General features: G+C 39.5%; 1 protein-coding gene across 2 annotated transcripts in view; it reads right to left on the bottom strand.

The window, feature by feature from the left end:
- The window catches only part of RANBP3L (RAN binding protein 3 like), a 57,808-nt gene extending 40,978 nt beyond the window's left edge, over positions 1 to 16,830 (bottom strand). For both annotated transcript variants that reach the window (XM_055421731.2, XM_055421732.2), the window contains exon 1: positions 16,309 to 16,830. In XM_055421731.2, coding sequence (XP_055277706.2) covers positions 16,309 to 16,399 — 91 coding nt within the window. In that variant the 5' untranslated portion in view covers positions 16,400 to 16,830. The remainder of the gene's footprint in view (positions 1 to 16,308) is intronic.
- Positions 16,831 to 17,228: the final 398 nt, after the last annotated feature.

Raw genomic sequence — 17,228 nt, forward strand, 5'->3', positions numbered from 1 at the left:
CAGGCTCTTGGGCCCCATTCCAGACCTACTGCCTCAGAATCTGCATTTTTACAAAATCCACAGCTGGTTTGCGCTCATGTTTGAGGAAAAGTCCTCTCGAGCACCTCTAGGTGTCTGCCCACTTAGACCAAATCTAGGAAGATGGAAGTGGAGATTCTTGGAATTAATGACTAAACCTCCAGACATTTTGAGTTACCTGACAATGAATGAGAAAATGATTACTACTCAAACCACATACTATGATTATTTTGATTCAGTGTAAGATGAAGTCAAGGGCTACTCTGAAGACCTAAAAAGAAATGTCTGTAGTTAGGATATTGAAATCAGTCATTCAGATATTCTGCTTGAAACAATGAATGATTTCCTCTCTGATGCATTTTCTCTCTTCTGTTTTAATAATATGTCTGAAATCTGAGTAAAGGAAATTTTTGTTTAGAAAATATTTTGGCTTGGGTTTATTAAATGTCCCAAATGTTAAAATGCTTATTTCTGCAAAGCAAAAATTTAGCCTGAAAGCATAAACTGCATCAAAATAATTTTCTCAGAGTTCAAAGATTTTTCAACAGGAATTTAAAACATCTAAAGTCTCAACTCTAAAAATATCTTGTAGAAAAAAGATAAATTATGGCAGGTGATCTTAATCTCTGTATGACATCTCAGGAAGAAGAGATGTAGAAGGTCTGAATCACAATCTTGATTTTAAAAAAGCTTCAAATCTATAAATAGTAAATTATTATAAGATAGTTTGAACAAATGACAATTTATAGCCACAAAAGAAAAAGGAATCTGTGCCAACTTACGATGAAACTATAGACATAAGACATTCTGTACTCATCTCTAGCTATCTATGGAGGAACTCTGTAAAAATGCAAAAGCCATGAACTGAATAACAAATTACCCACCAAAATATTTTTTAAAATACGTCTTTATAAAAGGAGATGGTAAAGCCACAGTCATTGTTAACTATGATGGGACATTCTTGATTCTTCTTTATCAGATGCATTGTACTGGCTGACTTGAAGGTATAATAATCAGGACCCCAGAGGGAAACAAGCGGTTCATACCAGAAATCGCCAAGCTGAACCTCACAAAACACCAGCTCAACTTGAGACACAAGAGAAATGGATGCTATTGGAACGATTCCAGCCTGGTGGTCCCTGCTTAAGTTATAATCAGTTGTGTACTATGAATGCAAGCATGTTGTACTAAATATAGTATATGAAGTAAAAGGGAGCTTCCCTGGTGGCTCAGTTGGTAAAGAATCCACCTGCAATGCAGAAAATCCAGGTTTAATCCCTGGGTGGGGAAGATCCTCTGGAGAATGAAATGGCTACCTACTCTAATATTCTTGCCTGGAGAATCCATCAACAGAGGAGCCTGGCAGGCTATAGTCCATGGGATCACAAAGAGTCAGACATGACTAAACATCTGAGTATATTATTATATCAAGTAAAAGGAGAATATACTGGCTCTTTTCAAACCAACTGAATTTTTTGAACTATTCTAGATTTTTGTTGGAAATGGAGTTATAAACTGCCTACTCTAAGAAATCTAGCATGTTTTGATTCATTGTGAGCACACACTTGAGAAAAAAGAATAAAACAAAGGAAGCTATTCTTTTTCTCATCAATACCACGCTGATAAATGACTCATTTTCAAAATGGAGCATTCTAAAAAGGACATTGGAGAAGATGAGAAAACTCTCTCAACCCACTGAAAACAACCATTACCACCAAGAACTTTGTCTAATCCATCCCACTTTCTGAATTCATCTGCTTCTTATGCTGCTAATCGTCAAGAGATCCATTCATTGTAAATTCCAAAGACCTTAGACTCTTCTCCACTGGTTTGTGTTGTTGCTGTTGTTCAGTCACTAAGTCATGTTTGACTTTTTGCGACCCCATGAACTGCAGCACGCTAGGCTTTCCTGTCCTTCACTATCTCCCGGAGTTTGTTCAAACTCATGTCCATTGAGTTGGTGGTCCTATCTAACCATCTCATCCTCTGCTGCGCCCTTCTCCTTTTGCCTGGTTTGTATGTTGGTCTAAATCTAGACACAGATCTGTTTTGAAAAACTAAGACATAAAAATAAAGTATCTGATGTGAGCCAGAACCAAAAAGAACCAGAGGTTGTATCACACAGAGACCTTACTACCCTTCTGGAGGTAGGACCAAGGCCCTGAAACACCTCACCCCAACCTCAACACCAAATCATTCTGATTATAATCCAGTTATATGTGACAGTGGGCTATGGCCAGTGACTTGGTTTCATTTGCATTTTAGAATATGGAGATTTGTGGCAAAAACAATTCAATTGAAGGCAAATTCTCATTTCTTAAAATCATTTACTTCACTAATGTCATTATAGGGCTTCCCTGGTAAAGGATCCATCTGCAGTGCAGAAGATACGGGAGACACAAGATCCTTCCCTGGGTTGGGAAGATCCCTTGGAAAAGGAAATGACAAACCACTCCAGAATTCTCGCCTGGACAGAGGAGCCTGGCAGGCTACAGTCCATTGGGTCACAAAGAGTTGGACATGACTGAGCAAGCATGCATAATGTCATTATAAATATGGAAGTTCACAGATTTTAAAAAACAGAGAACATTCATTAAGTCATTTGATACAGAGCATCTGGCAATATCACTGTTGATCAAAATACAATGATGATGGAGGAAACTGGTTTTATATTTTTGAGAGTTCTGTAATAGATCCCAAAAGACATGGTCTTCATGGGCAGTGTGCTTTATACTGGGGAATGATCAGTGAGTTGAACGGTTTCACGAAGACCTTCTGGTTTTCCAACAGATGTTTTCAACAGCCTACTCACTGGAAAAGAGTCTGATGCTAGGAGGAATTGGGGGTGGGAGGAGACGGGGACGACAGAGAATGAGATGGCTGGATGGCATCACAGACTCGATGGACATGAGTTTGAGTGAACTCCAGGAGTTGGTGATGGACAGGGAGGCCTGGCGTGCTGTTTCATGGGGTCGCAAAGAGTCAGACACGACTGAGCGACTGAACTGAACTGAACTGAACACAGCATACTCCACTAAATTGTACTATTGTTTCACTGTCAAAACATGACTCTTTGAATTATTTGTTTTTCTTACTTCTTAAAACAGTACCATATGGCATGCTTATGCATATCATGACTATTTTTTAACCTTTTTCCTTTTGAAATATTTAGGTTTACATGACCTAAAAGTTAGACCTTGCTGATCTCCCATGGTGCTTCTTTTATGCATATGTGTAATGTGAAAATGTATGTTTGCATCACACTTCATCTGTTATAAAACATCTTTAAATATATTAATCCTTGGTGGCTAAGTAAATGACTACTGGTGGCAGAAAGTGTGTTTTAAAAGCCTAAACTTTGTCAAAAACCAGACCGAATTAAAATTCCATCTCCTCAACTAACTGTGTGAGCTAAGGCAGGCCATTTGATCCTCTGAGCCCAAATTTACTCATCTGTAATTAAATAGGGATAGTAAGACTTGACAAAGTTGTAAGCATTAAATGAGGTAATGTAGGTAAAATGCAAAGCCCAGTACCTGGCATGTTAGAAATGCTCAGTAAACTGCAGCTCTTACTACATGATATAATCCTCAAGAGGTAAGTTATTAGACCCTTGGATCATGAGAGAACTAAGGTTTCAGAATTACAAAATGTACACAAGGTCACACAGCTAGTACTCAGAAATCTTAGACTAAAACACAGGAGTGTGTGTGCGTGCTAAGCCACTTCAGTCGTGTCTGACTCTTTGCAACGCTATGCACTGTACCCACCAGGTTCCTCTGTCCAAGGACTTCTCCAAGCGAGACTACTGGAATGGGTTGCCATGCCCTCCTCCAGGGAATCTTTCTGGCCCAGGGATTGAACTTGGGTCTCTTATGTCCCCTGCATTGGCAGGCAAGTTCTTTACTACTAGCATCAACCAGGAAGCCCCAAAATACATGAGAGCCGACTCCAAACCTCATGGTTTTTCCTCTAAGGAAGGCTCCCTCTTGGCTTAGTTAAATGTCTACTTCACAGTTTTTCTTCTGATGCTGTGATGTACCTGTGCGGCAGAGGCCCTCCTGCTTCTATAGTCTATATGAGACGGGTTGATCTGTCATCCCAGACTATGTGTATCTATCTTCCTGCACTTCTGTTTTGCCATCTGTAAACATGCAAGATGTTTCATTTACTCTTACCATTTTCTGTTTGTATTCTGACTTTTAAAAGCTTTGTTCGAGAATATGGGCAGGCAAATGGCATGGTGAGCCTAGCAATTTAAAACCTCCATGTCAATACTTTATTTTCAGCCACTGGCAAAAATGACTCAGAAGAATGCATTACTTTTGACAAAACATACCCAGTTTCTCCATAATTTGAAGGTGTTATTTTATCTATAAATATTACACAGAGAATATAAGCTAAGTATGCTTTTGTGATCAGGTTACCTGTCATCTTCAATGACGTGAATATGTTTGTCAGCAGCAAATTGGATTGACAATGCTGGATTGACAATGCTGGAAAGGGCTGTTGGCTTTTCCTCTACACCCTTCCTTCTTTTTTGCCCGTGCGGTAATAAAGATGCAGAATGTGTCCTGGTATGTTCCTAGTCCACTCAGTGCCATTTGGAAATACATATTGCATTTGACAGCATTTATAAATCACATATTTTCCCCTCAGAATAACTTGCAGTGTGAAAATGCTTCCATATGTTAGAAGTGGGTCTCTCCATTTTACTGAGGGAGGAGGGAATGGAAATACAGTCTGGGTTTCATGCCTTGTTGAAGATAATTATTGTACAGGTTTAAAATGGTGTCTGTTAATTTTAAGTAATTCTCTAGTGTTCTCTGCACTGCTAACATTGAATAGGTGATTTTGACACAAAATACCATATTACTAGTAATTAAATCACTCTTCACAACATGGCTGAAATGCCACTGCATAGATTGAATCCAGATAAACTGAAGCTGTTCCTCTTCAGTACAGAAGCACCATATTTTTAAATTCCCCCATGGACTCCAAGACTGGATAGAGAGGCTTCACTGCTACTTCTTACAATTCTCAAACTCTTCCTTAAACGTACGTCTCTTTGCCCTGAGCCTTTGAGCTAGAAGGAGAAAAGGCTTGTAGTTTTCCCATTTCACAGGAATAAATGGATCTTATTCCACTGAGAACAAGACCAGCCACCCAGCCCACTCACAAATCTGGAAGTCTCCGACCCCATTCTCCTCCTGGCAACTGGCAGAAGCACCTCCCCACCCCCTCCCCGAGGTCAGCATTCACCTTCACCTTCCGCTGGTGAGAACTGAAGTGCCTTGTGAGCCCTCTGGCACAGAAATGGAGCAGGGATATTGGGCTGGTTGCGATGGTTCAGCACTCAACGTCTCAATGCACTGTATCAGAACTAGTTTGAGAGAAGTGAAGGCCAGGTAACAATTTGTAAACCTTCCCAGAAACATTTGATCATCGTGCTAAAGATCACAGGAGAAAAACCTCCCACTTTTCAAATGCATATGACTTGCAAAAGTCTTAAAAAAAAAACCAAAACCCAAAAACTAGGAACGATCCTTTACATGTATTCATTTTCTTTCCTTTAAGCTTTTATGATCATTGAGCTATTATGACAAGTTAAGATAAAAGGATCAGATGAAATATTATAATTACGTGACATTTTTTTTAAAACATTTTTATGGTGGGAAAATATACATAGCATAAATTTTACCATCTTAGTCATTTTAAATACAGTTCAGTGGCATTAGGTATTTTCAAAATATATTATTATCACCACCATACATCTCAAGAAATTTTTCAGCACCCCAAATTGAGATTCCATATCTGTTAAACACAAAGTCCCCATTCCACTGCCCCCACCAACCCATGGTAACCACTGTTCTACTTTCTTATCCTATGGATCTGACTACACTAGGTACCTCATATAAGTGGAGTCACGTAAGCAAGGTAATGAACCATATCTTGAGCTTCAGCCTTAAAACGTGAGAAACGTTCACAATTATAGAAAGAAGTTTGCTGCATCTATTATGGTCTTTTTTTGGTAAAATTTGTTTTCTCTTTTTCTTTCCTTATCTTTGTTTTCCACAAATCCCTCTAAACCCACTTTGCTTCACCCCACTAGCAAAACAATCACTTTTACTAATTAATTGTAGCTTACTCAATTTTCAGAAAGAAAAATGGCACATAATGCCAAAGATTGAGAATGAAGGTCCCTATAACAAAGCTGATCTTGTGGAACAAACAGAAACTTATAATCTGTGGCACTGGCATTTGTCTTATCCATTCTCAGCTTATAAAAAACACACAGGCACAAATCTTTATCTACAATTTAATCTCTCTGCAGACAACTAAAGTTTAGCCAATGATTCCTTTTCAAGCCAATTATTCTTGGCTGCTGCTGCTGCTAAGTCACTTCAGTCGTGTCCGACTCTGTGTGACCCCAAAGACGGAAGCCCACCAGGCTCCCCCGACCCTGGGATTCTCCAGGCAAGAACACTGGAGTGGGTTGCCATTTCCTTCTCCAATGTGTGAAAGCGAAGTCGCTCAGTCGTGTCCGACTCTTAGCGACCCCACGGACGGCAGCCTACCAGGCTCCTCCATCCATGGGATTTTCTAGGCAAGAGTACTGGAGTGGCTTGCCATTGCCTTCTCCGTATTCTTGGCTAATGTATAGAAATACTGACTTTTATCCTGTTATCCTGTGACCTCGTGAACTCATTTATTCTAGTATTTTGGTGGGTAGAGGTAGATTCCCAAGGATTTTTCTACATGGACTATCACTTGTCTGTGAATAAAAAATGTTTTATCTCTTTCTTTCCAATATGTAAGCCTTTGTTTTCTTTTTAGCTTAGGACACTCTCTAGGACCTTCAGTATGATGCTGAGTAGAAGGGATTACAATGGGTATCTTTGTTTTCTTCTGGTCTTAGCAGGAAGGTGTTCAGCTTTTCTCTTAAAAGTATGATGTTCAGTTCAGTTCAGTCGCTCAGTTGTGTCCGACTCTTTGCGACCCCATGAATCACAGCATGCCAGGCCTCCCTGTCCATCACCAACTCCCGGAGTTCACTCAAACTCATATCCATCGAGTCAGTGATGCCATCCAGCCATCTCATTCTCTGTCGTCCCCTTCTCCTCCTGCCCCCAATCCCTCCCAGCATCAAAGTCTTTTCCAGTGAGTCAACTCGTCACATGAGGTGGCCAAAGTATTGGAGCTTCAACTTTAGCATCAGGCCTTCCAATGAACACCCAGGACTGATCTCCTTTAGGATGGACTGGTTAGATCTCCTTGCAGTCCAAGGGATGTTAGCTGTTGGTTTTTGTAAAGTTCTTTATTTGGTTGAGGAAGTTCCTTTCCATTCCAAATCCATTTAAAATTTTTACATGAGTTGATGTTGAATTTTGATTATGTTTTTTTCTGCATCTTTTTGGCACAGTGTTGTTTATAATATTCCCTTATTATCCTTCTAATATCTGAAGGACCTATAAGGACACTCCATATCATTCCAAATATGTTTTTGTCTCTTTTTTATTGATAAATCTAGTTAGGATTTTATTAGCTGTATTAATATTTTCAAAGAAATAACTTTTGGGAAGTAGAATATTTCCCCCTATCTTTGGTTTTAGAAGTATAAAAATGAGTTTTTTTTTTTACTTACTTTTTTTTTTAAGTCTAACTTCAGAAATGTAATTAGGGATGGCTTTGAAAAGTCATAGTTTTTTTAAAAAATTGTGGTAAAATACACATACCATAAAATGTACCATCTTAACTGGTTTTAAGTATATAGTACAGTAGTTTTACTTTTTTCACATTGTTGTACAATCAATCTCCAGAATTCTTTCACCTTGGAAAGCTGAGACTGTCCTTAATGGTGATCAGTTCAGTTCAGTGACTTCCCACTAACCCGTCATCCTGCCACTGCCTAAGTCTCTGGCAATTCCTATTCTACTTTATGTCTTTATGAATTTAAACAACTCTACAAATCTCGTATTAGTGGAATCATACAGTATTTGTCTTTTTGTGACTGACTTATTTCACTTAGCATAATATCCTCAAGAATCATCTATGTTGTAGCAAGTATCAGAATTTGCTTCCTTTTTCAGTCTGAATAATAGTCCACAACATTATATAATAATACACAATAATAATAATAATACACAATAGCAATAATAATCCACAATAATCCAACAACACAAGAGAAGACACTACACATGGACATCACCAGATAGTCAATACCAAAATCAGATTGATTATATTCTTTGCAGCCAAAGATGGAGAAGCTCTACACGGTCAGCAAAAACAAGACTGGAAGCTGACTGTGGCTCAGATCATGAACTTCTTATTGCCAGATTCAGACTGAAATTGAAGAAAGTAGGAAAAACCACTAGATCACTCAGGTATGACCTAAATCAAATCCCTTACGATTATACAGTGGAAGTGACAGATTCAAGGGATTAGATCTGACAGACAGAGTGCCTGAAGAACTATGAACAGAGGTTTGTGACATTGTACAGGAGGCAGTGATTAAGACCATCCGCAAGAAAAAAGAATTGCAAAAGGCAAAATGGTTGTCTGAGGAGGTCTTACAAATAGCTGAGAAAAGAAGAGAAGCGAAAGGCAAAGGAGAAAAGGAAAGATATACCCATTTGAATGCAGAGTTCCAAAGAATAGCAAAGAGAGATAAGAAAGCTTTCCTCAGTGATCAATGCAAAGAAATAGAGGAAAACAATAAAATGGGAAAGACTAGAGATCTCTTCAAGAAAATTAGAGATACCAAGGGAACATTTCATGCAAAAATGGGCACAATAAAGGACAGAAATAATATGGACATAACAGAAGCAGAAGATATTAAGAGGTGGCAAGAAAACACAGAAAAACTGTACAAAAAAGATCTTCATGACCCAGATAATCATGATGTTGTGATCACTGGACTAGAGCCAGACATCCTGGAATGTGAAGTCAAATGAGCCTTAGGAAGCCTCATTATGAACAAAGCTAGGGGAGGTGATGGAATTCCAGTTGAGCTATTTCAAATCCTAAAAAATGATGCTGTGAAAGTGCAGAACTCAACATGCCAGCAAATTTGGAAAACTCAGCAGTGGCCACAGGACTGGAAAAGGTCAGTTTTCATCCCAATCCCAAAGAAAGGCAATGCCAAAGAATGCTCAAACTACTGCACCATTGCACTCATCTTACACTCTAGTAAAGTAATGCTTAAAATTCTCCAAGCCAGGCTTCAGCAATACGTGAACCATGAACTTCCAGATGTTCAAGCTGGTTTTAGAAAAGGCAGAGGAACCAGAGATCAAATTGTCAACATGCGCTGGATCATCAAAAAAGCAAGAGAGTTCCATAAAAACATCTATTTCTGCTTTATCGACTAAGCCAAAGCCTTTGACTGTGTGGATCACAATAAACTGTGGAAAATTCTTAAAGAAATGGGAATACCAGACCATCTGACCTGCCTCTTGAGAAACCTATATCCAGGTCAGGAAGCAACAGTTAGAAATGGACATGGAATAACAGACTGGTTCCAAATAGGAAAAGGAGTACGTCAAGGCTATATATTGTCACCCTGCTTATTTAACTTATATGCAGAATACATCATGAGGAACGCTGGGCTGGAAGAATCACAAGCTGGAATCAAGATTGCTGGGAGAAATATCAATAATGTCAGATACACAGATGACACCACCCTTATGTCAGAAAGTGAAGAAGAACTAAAGAGCTTCTTGATGAAAGTAAAAGAGGAGAGTGAAAAAGTTGGCTTAAAGCTCAACATTCTAAGATTATGGCAACCAGTCCCATCACTTCATGGCAAATAGATAGGGAAACAGTGGAAACAGTGGCTGACTATTTTTTTGGGCTCCAAAATCACTGCAGATGGTGACTGAGGCCATGAAATTAAAAGATTCTTCCTCCTTGGAAGAAAAGCTATGGCCAACCTGGACAGCCTATTAAAAAACAGAGACATTACTTTGCCAACAAAGGTCCGTCTAATCAAAGCTATGGTTTTTCAAGTAGTCACGTATGGATGTGAGAGTTGGACCATAAAGAAAGCTGAGCACCAAAGAATTGATGCTTTTGAACTGTGGTGTTGGAGAAGACTCTTGAGAGTCCCTTCGACTGCAAGGAGATCACACCAGTCAAACCTAAAGGAAATCAGTCGTGAATATTCATTGGAAGGACTGATGTTGAAGCTGAAACTCCAATACTTTGGCCACCTGATGTGAAAAACTGACTCATTGGGAAAGACCCTGATGCTGGGAAAGATTGAAGGTCGAGGAGAAGGGGATGACAGAAGATGAGATGGTTGGATGGCATCACTGTCTGGATGGACATGAATTTGAGTAAGCTCCAGGAGTCGGTGATGGACAGAAAAGCCTGGCATGCTACAGTCCATGGGGTTGCAAAGAGTCGGATATAAGTGAGGAACTGAACTGAACTGAATAATCCTCTGTATGTATTTTGTTTATCCATTCATGTGTTGATGAACACATGGGCTGCCAATACCTTTTGGCTATTGTGTGAGCAAGTATCTGTTTGAGTCCCTGCTTTCACATCTTTGACGTATATACCCAGAACTAGAATTTCTGATTCATAGGATAATTCTATTTTAAAATTTCAAGGAACTACCATACTATTTTCCACAGCAGATGCATGATTTTACTTTCCCACCAACAGAGCATAAGGGTTCTAATTTCTCCCCTCTTAACCACACTATTGTTTTCTGTTTTTTCTTTTTTTTTAAATAATAGCCATCCAGCATGCTGTGATTCATGGGGCTGCAAAGAGTCAGACACGACTGAATGACTGATCTGAACTGAACTGAACTGAACGTGTATTAGGTGGGAAAAATGAAGTTTAAGTCACTACATTTATTTTCCAAATCCTCACATATGTGCCATCTATTAGGAAGGCTTATTATGGAAAAGATTTCTGTCCTGGGCGTGAGTTTGAACATGATAAACGAATAGAATATGAGTTTTCCCCTTTCTGCTAATTTTTAAATGGTCTATATTTCTTTTTATTAATACCAGTCTGTGACTTTAAAGGCTTTGCAGATAGAACAAAACTGTCTCTTTGAAGTTCCTCTTTGGTGAAAGAAAAATGGAAATGTATGTAGGTCTTCTGGAGACTGAGTTTAATAATGATCAATAATGTAATCAACCATGCCCACATTATGAAATCCTATATAAAAACTCCAGACCCCAAGCTCAGTGGAGTTTCCTGGTCGTTGAACTTACTGATGTCCTAGGAGAGTGGTGCACCCATTCCTGTGCACTGTATTTTGAACTGTGATGTTGGAGAAGACTCTTGAGAGTCCAGATTCCTGTGCTCTGGACTTTCCTAACCTTGCCTTATGTATCTCTTCATTTGGCCATTTATTTGTATCCTTTATAATAACATGGCAATCATGAGTATAGAGCTCTCCTGAGTTCTGTGAATTGTTCTAGCACACTCTAAAGCCTAAGAGGACTGTGAGAAACCTTGAATGTGTAGTGGGCCAGGCAGAAATGTAAGTATCTTGGAGACACCTGAAAGTTGTAACCAGTATTTGAAGGGGGGCAGTCTTGTGAGACTGAGCCCCTAACTCTTGATGTTTATGCTAACCTTGAGTAGTGTTAGATTTGAACTAAATTGTAGGACACCCTGCTGGTGTCAAAAAATTGGTATCAGAACATACAAAGAAAATCAGGAGGTATCCCAATGCCTCTTGGATCTGCAGAGGTTTTCTAATATGGACCAATGAAAAAAATTACGTATTGTAACACTAGGAATTGTGGATTTTATAAGACAGCTACACAGAGCAAACGGTACATTGAATGTAGCTTTTAATAACCGGGTGACCGTGGAGAAATCACTTGACTTTGAAGATTCTCAGTTTCCACATCTTTAAAAATGAGGATAATGATGCTTTCCTGTAGTAGTTAATTTTGTGTCTACTTGGCTGCACCACAATGCCAGATAGTTGGTCAGACATTATTCCCGGTTTGAATGAGACTTACTTTTAAACTAGTGAACTTTGAGTAAAGTAGATTGCCCTCCATAATTTTGTTGGGCCTCATCCCATCAGCTGAAAGCCTGACTAAAACAAAAGATTGACCTCTCCTGAGGAAGAGGGAATTCTGCCAGCAGACAACCTTTGGACTTCAACTGAAACACTGGTTGGATCCTCACATTGGTCTCCAACCTGCTGACCCACACAACAGATTTTTGACTTGCCAGCTTCCATAATCGTGTGAGTCAGTCCCTTAAAAATAGCCTGTCTCCCTCTGTCTATCTATATCTACATCTACAAAAATACAAAGTGGAAGTTGCTCAGTCGTGTCCGGCTCTTTGCAACCCCATGGACTATACAGTCCATAGAATTCTCCAGGCCGAAATACTAGAGTGGGTAGCTTTTCCCTTCTCCAGGGTATCTTCCCAATCTAGGGATCAAACCCAGGTCTTCCGCATTTCAGGCGGATTCTTTACCAGCTAAGTCACCAAGGAAGCCCATCTATATCCACATCTATATACAAATTTATTGATGGGGTTTCCTTGATGGCTCAGTTAGTAAAGAACCTGCCTGCCAAGCAGGAGACCTGCAATGCAGGAATCCTTGGGTCAGGAAGATCCCCTGGAGAAGGGAAAGGCTACCCACTCCAGTATTCTGGTCTGGAGAATTCCATTGACAGATGAGCACTGTGGGCTACAGTATATGATGTCTCAGAGTTGGACACAACTGAGCAACTAACACACACACACATATACAAATAAACACACAAATATACACACAGAGGTGCTTCTCCAGTGGCTGAGACAGTAAAGAATCTGCCTTCAATGTGGGAGACCTGGGTTCGATCCCTGGGTTGGGAAGATCCTTTGGAGGAGGGCAGCAACCCAGTCTAGTAATCTTGCCTGGAGAATCCCCATGGACAGAGGAGCTTGGTGGGCTATAGTCCATGGAGTCGCAAAGAGTTGGACATGACTGAGCGACTAAGCACAGCACAGCATGTCCACATTGAGTATGTATGTATGTACATGCTTTGAGGTTAACAAAGTAGTTTCACAGACATTATCTTATTTAATTCTCATAATAATCAGGTGAGGTAGTGTATTAGTCAAGGTTCTCCAGAGAAACAGTACAATGAAATGTATATGTACATGTGTACACACACATAGGCATACATGCCTGCATGTATACAGACACATTACATACATGTATACACACATGTTTGTATATATATTCACACGTGTATAATTAAATAATGTCTGTGATGCTACTCTGTGAACCTCAAAGCATTGTAAAACTTATTCCCTCTAGGACATGTAATGTGTACTGAACACTGTGTTGAGTCTTTATAGACATATAAAGTAATGTCTACAAATGTGGTCTCAGATGGATGTTACAGACAGATGGATCTGAACTATCACAGAAGTAGCAACAGCAGAGAGTAGTTTTCTGGACTTCTTTTCTGGACTAGTATAGCACCTGTTTCCATACAGTGGAAATAAAGTCTATGTGGACAGGAAAGCACGTGACTTAGTTAGCTTAGTTCAGTGTACTAACCCAGCATCTGGCACAGCATTTTGCATAGTCATTGTCCAGATAACTGCTGAAGAATAGGTGACTTTATTAATGTGGTCACCAAAAAAAGCATATTTTGTGAGTGACTAGGTGGAAAGCATTAAATACCTTAGACTTAACATAAAGAACTTTAGCCTCTAGCATGGGGGATTGGAAAGTGCATATGTGTTGAATCTGCTCGTGCTGCAGAGGAGTTAAAGGTCCATTAATTCTAATCTGTATGCTGGAATCTTAGTCTGGCTGGGATAGGCCAAAGCCACTCACTCAGAATAGCTCAGCGAATAAACCCAGAGCCAGCCCTCACTCTGAAACAAGTGGCTTTGCTTCCTTGGGCCTTTGCTGAACTTTGCTTAAGAACAGGGTACAAATATAGCTTGATGGAAAAGTCAGAACCATTACACTGAATAAATGCTTATAAACTCCAGAACTATAATTGGAAGGCAAACTCTGCCCAGTGTCACTTGTCAACTCAGATCTCTAGATGACAGTTCTTATAGCAGTCAGTGGCCAATCTGAATTGAGCTAGCATGCTTCACAACTTTATGGATTGTGGTTTATGTGGGCAGATATTTTGAGACTCAGTTGTGGAAGAATATGGTTGCTTTCAAACCATTCTAAGCAAAAGCTTTGGTCTGAGAAATGAGACCAGACTTCTAATCTTGTTGATATTTTGGGAAATATGTCATCACAGTGACATTTCCAGGCTGCTCTGGATATGGCCAGTAAGGGAGAGACCACCAAGACAGTCTGCCTTAAATTAAGACAACAGTAGGATACTATTTTCCACTTACAAAATTGGAAAAACAACTTGAAAATAATACCTAGTTTTACTGAGACTATATCTCTACACTGCTGAATAAGAGGCCATTTATCCCCCTCCAAAAAAAATCTTTAAAAACATGCATATCATTTGGCTCCAAAATTCCACTTCTGAGAATGTTTTCCAAGGGAATAATCTCATCTCAGCAACACTTTATACATTAGTGTATGTTAAACAAGTGTTTCTTGTAATAATGAAAAATTAGAAATACTGAACTATCCAGCAGTAGTGAATTACCTGAAAGAATTTAACTATATGTGTGTGAGGGAATAGTATGCAACTGATAAAAATAAGGTTGTAAAAGAATATATGATGACATGGGAATTTGTTCATACTCATTTGTTGTGTTAAAAAATAGTTTGCAAACTCTACCTACAAAATAAGTCTATATTTGCTTTTAAAAATTAAGTAAAAGAATAATCTGTACATGTGCACAGAAGAGAGGCTAGAAGACATATATTAAAATGTTAATAGCTTCTGTTTAGGTGGTAATTTTTGTAGGTGATTTTTACCATCTCCTTTATGCTCCCCCTAGCAAGATTTCTGTAGTAAATATTGCAACAACAATTGTGAGAGGTGGAAGGTAGCTTTCAACATTTCAAACAAAATGAATAGCAAAAAAAACCTAAAGTCAATTAGAATTGTCCATTAATAGAGGAGCAAGTACATTTTACAGTGCTATGATTAAACCCTGGCACATCCTAAGACTTTACATTCTAAGGCAGTTCAAAATGATTTGTATGAGTCATGATGGTTCATAAGGGTCTTTATTTTCACTTAATAGGAAGTATTTTCTACCCACACTGTGCTAAGCCTTGGACAGTATGAAGTCCAGGGACTGAAGCGGGGAGGTAGTGTGACACATTCACACAAATGCTAGCACACAGATGCTACCGTACAAATGGGAGGTTTCAGCCCTTCAGACAAACCCACTCCATGCTGCTGAGATCTAAAACTGTGTCTGCAGAAAAAGAAAGAGCTCATAGCCAGATCTGTCTGCCTGTGAGGGTATTGAGAAGTTACAAATGCCTGGGGTAAATCCTTAATATCTGGATGGTGATGTCATCCATGACACCCAGCCTTTTCTACAGCTGTCCTTGGTGTCCCTGACAGAATGGACTGAGGGATCATTCTGTCTATTCATGTCAACCCTCTGCTGCTAATTGATGCAGCTGGTTGAGCAGTGGATCTGAAGTTTTAAGATTGATGGTGAAAATGGCTGCAAGGTAGATAGTTCAGTCTGAATGAGTGCCCATCTTGTGAAATGTGACACTTTCCCCTGTCTGTCTCCATTTGTTCCAGAGCCAGAAGAGGGAAAGAATGTATTTATTTCACCCATAAATGAATGAGCCAGAGATTTAGACAAGAGTAGGCTCTCAATCCAAAAGGGTACCATTAGTGGTCAGACAAGGGGAAATGTCCAGACTAATATAAAGCCATTCTTAGGAGGCATCTGTGTGCTAGCATTCGTGTGAATGTGTCACGCTACCTCCCCGCTTCAGTCCCTGGACTTCATACTGTCCAAGGCTTAGCACAGTGTGGGTAGAAAATACTCCCTATAATTGATCCAGCCTTGCCTAGATAGGTGTTTTGAATTACACAAAATCCAGAATACTCTAGAAAAATGACAGTGGCTAGAAATGTAACCACGTAAGTTTCAGAATGACAACTCCAAGGACTCGGCATTTTCTATGGTCTTCTGTAGCCCTTTAAAAACCAACAGTGAATGCAAGTAAACTCACCCTTAGCCATCACTGTTATGTCTATTCTCAGAGTTTAAAAATGAAAGATTGCAAAGTATTTAACAACAGAGATTCACAACAGATACTTCCCCAGCCCACCATCCTTCCAAGAATGCAAATGGACAGGAGGTCACAAAACACACCACCCATTAGCTTGACTGACTCACCTTGATGTTGCTGTTCCTCAGGAAGCTTCAGTCTACAGGTGTGCAAACTGTTGAATAGGTGACTACTGCCTTTTCTTTGTATGGTAGACATGGTACTGGCAGTATGGCTGTGGCTCCAGGACAGTAGGGTATCCCTTCCCTTGGCCTGTCACCTAGAACGGTGTTCACACGTTACCCAGAACTACAGAGGTACAAGCAGATCCTGTCCTTGCCTGGAAAAACATTTACTTCTCTAATACATTTCCAAGTGCTTCCTAGTCATGATTCTTGAAATAAATATTTACCAACTTGTAGCTTCTCCTACACATGAAGATGCCAATTCATTTGGATAAAAGCACAATTAATTCTTCTTTTATGTCAAAGCACATTGAAACCTTCCCCTTTACAGTGTAAAATCCTGCAAAGTAACCCTTTTTCTAACAGATTATAGTTTTGCAATTATTGACTCCTTCTGCTGATGTGAATCTAATGTCCTGAGTATTTAGAGATGACTGCAGAGTAACACATACACAGAGGAAAGAAAAAGTGCTACTGAGTTAAATCAAGTGATTTCTAAGCCTGGTCTGAGTTATCCTCCGTGACAGCTGAAAGTGAACAGTTCTTAAGGGAGGCTGGAAGAAGGAGGAGCCGAGTGGGCTAGGCTGATTAGCATAAAGAGGCAGGCGAAAAGTGGCATTAGAGTTGCTTTGAATGATAGTGACCAAAGCAGGATTCTAAAAAGATGCCCTAATATTGCAGTAATCACATATCTGACTTCTGCTGCTTTGTTTGTAATTAAAAGGAAAGCTCAAAGCAGGAGTTTATACTGCATGGCTATTCACTTGTGTACGTGAAATCTAAGGGAACTGCTAATGAGCTCATGGAAATGTACTGCTAGAACTTTTAACTTCTGTAAACATCTCTGAGTCTTCAGAAGGGGG

The sequence above is a fragment of the Moschus berezovskii genome, chromosome 18 (assembly GCF_049115385.1).
Source record: "Moschus berezovskii isolate FMDL1 chromosome 18, NW_MosBer_1.0, whole genome shotgun sequence".
NCBI classification, from domain to species: domain Eukaryota; kingdom Metazoa; phylum Chordata; class Mammalia; order Artiodactyla; family Moschidae; genus Moschus; species Moschus berezovskii.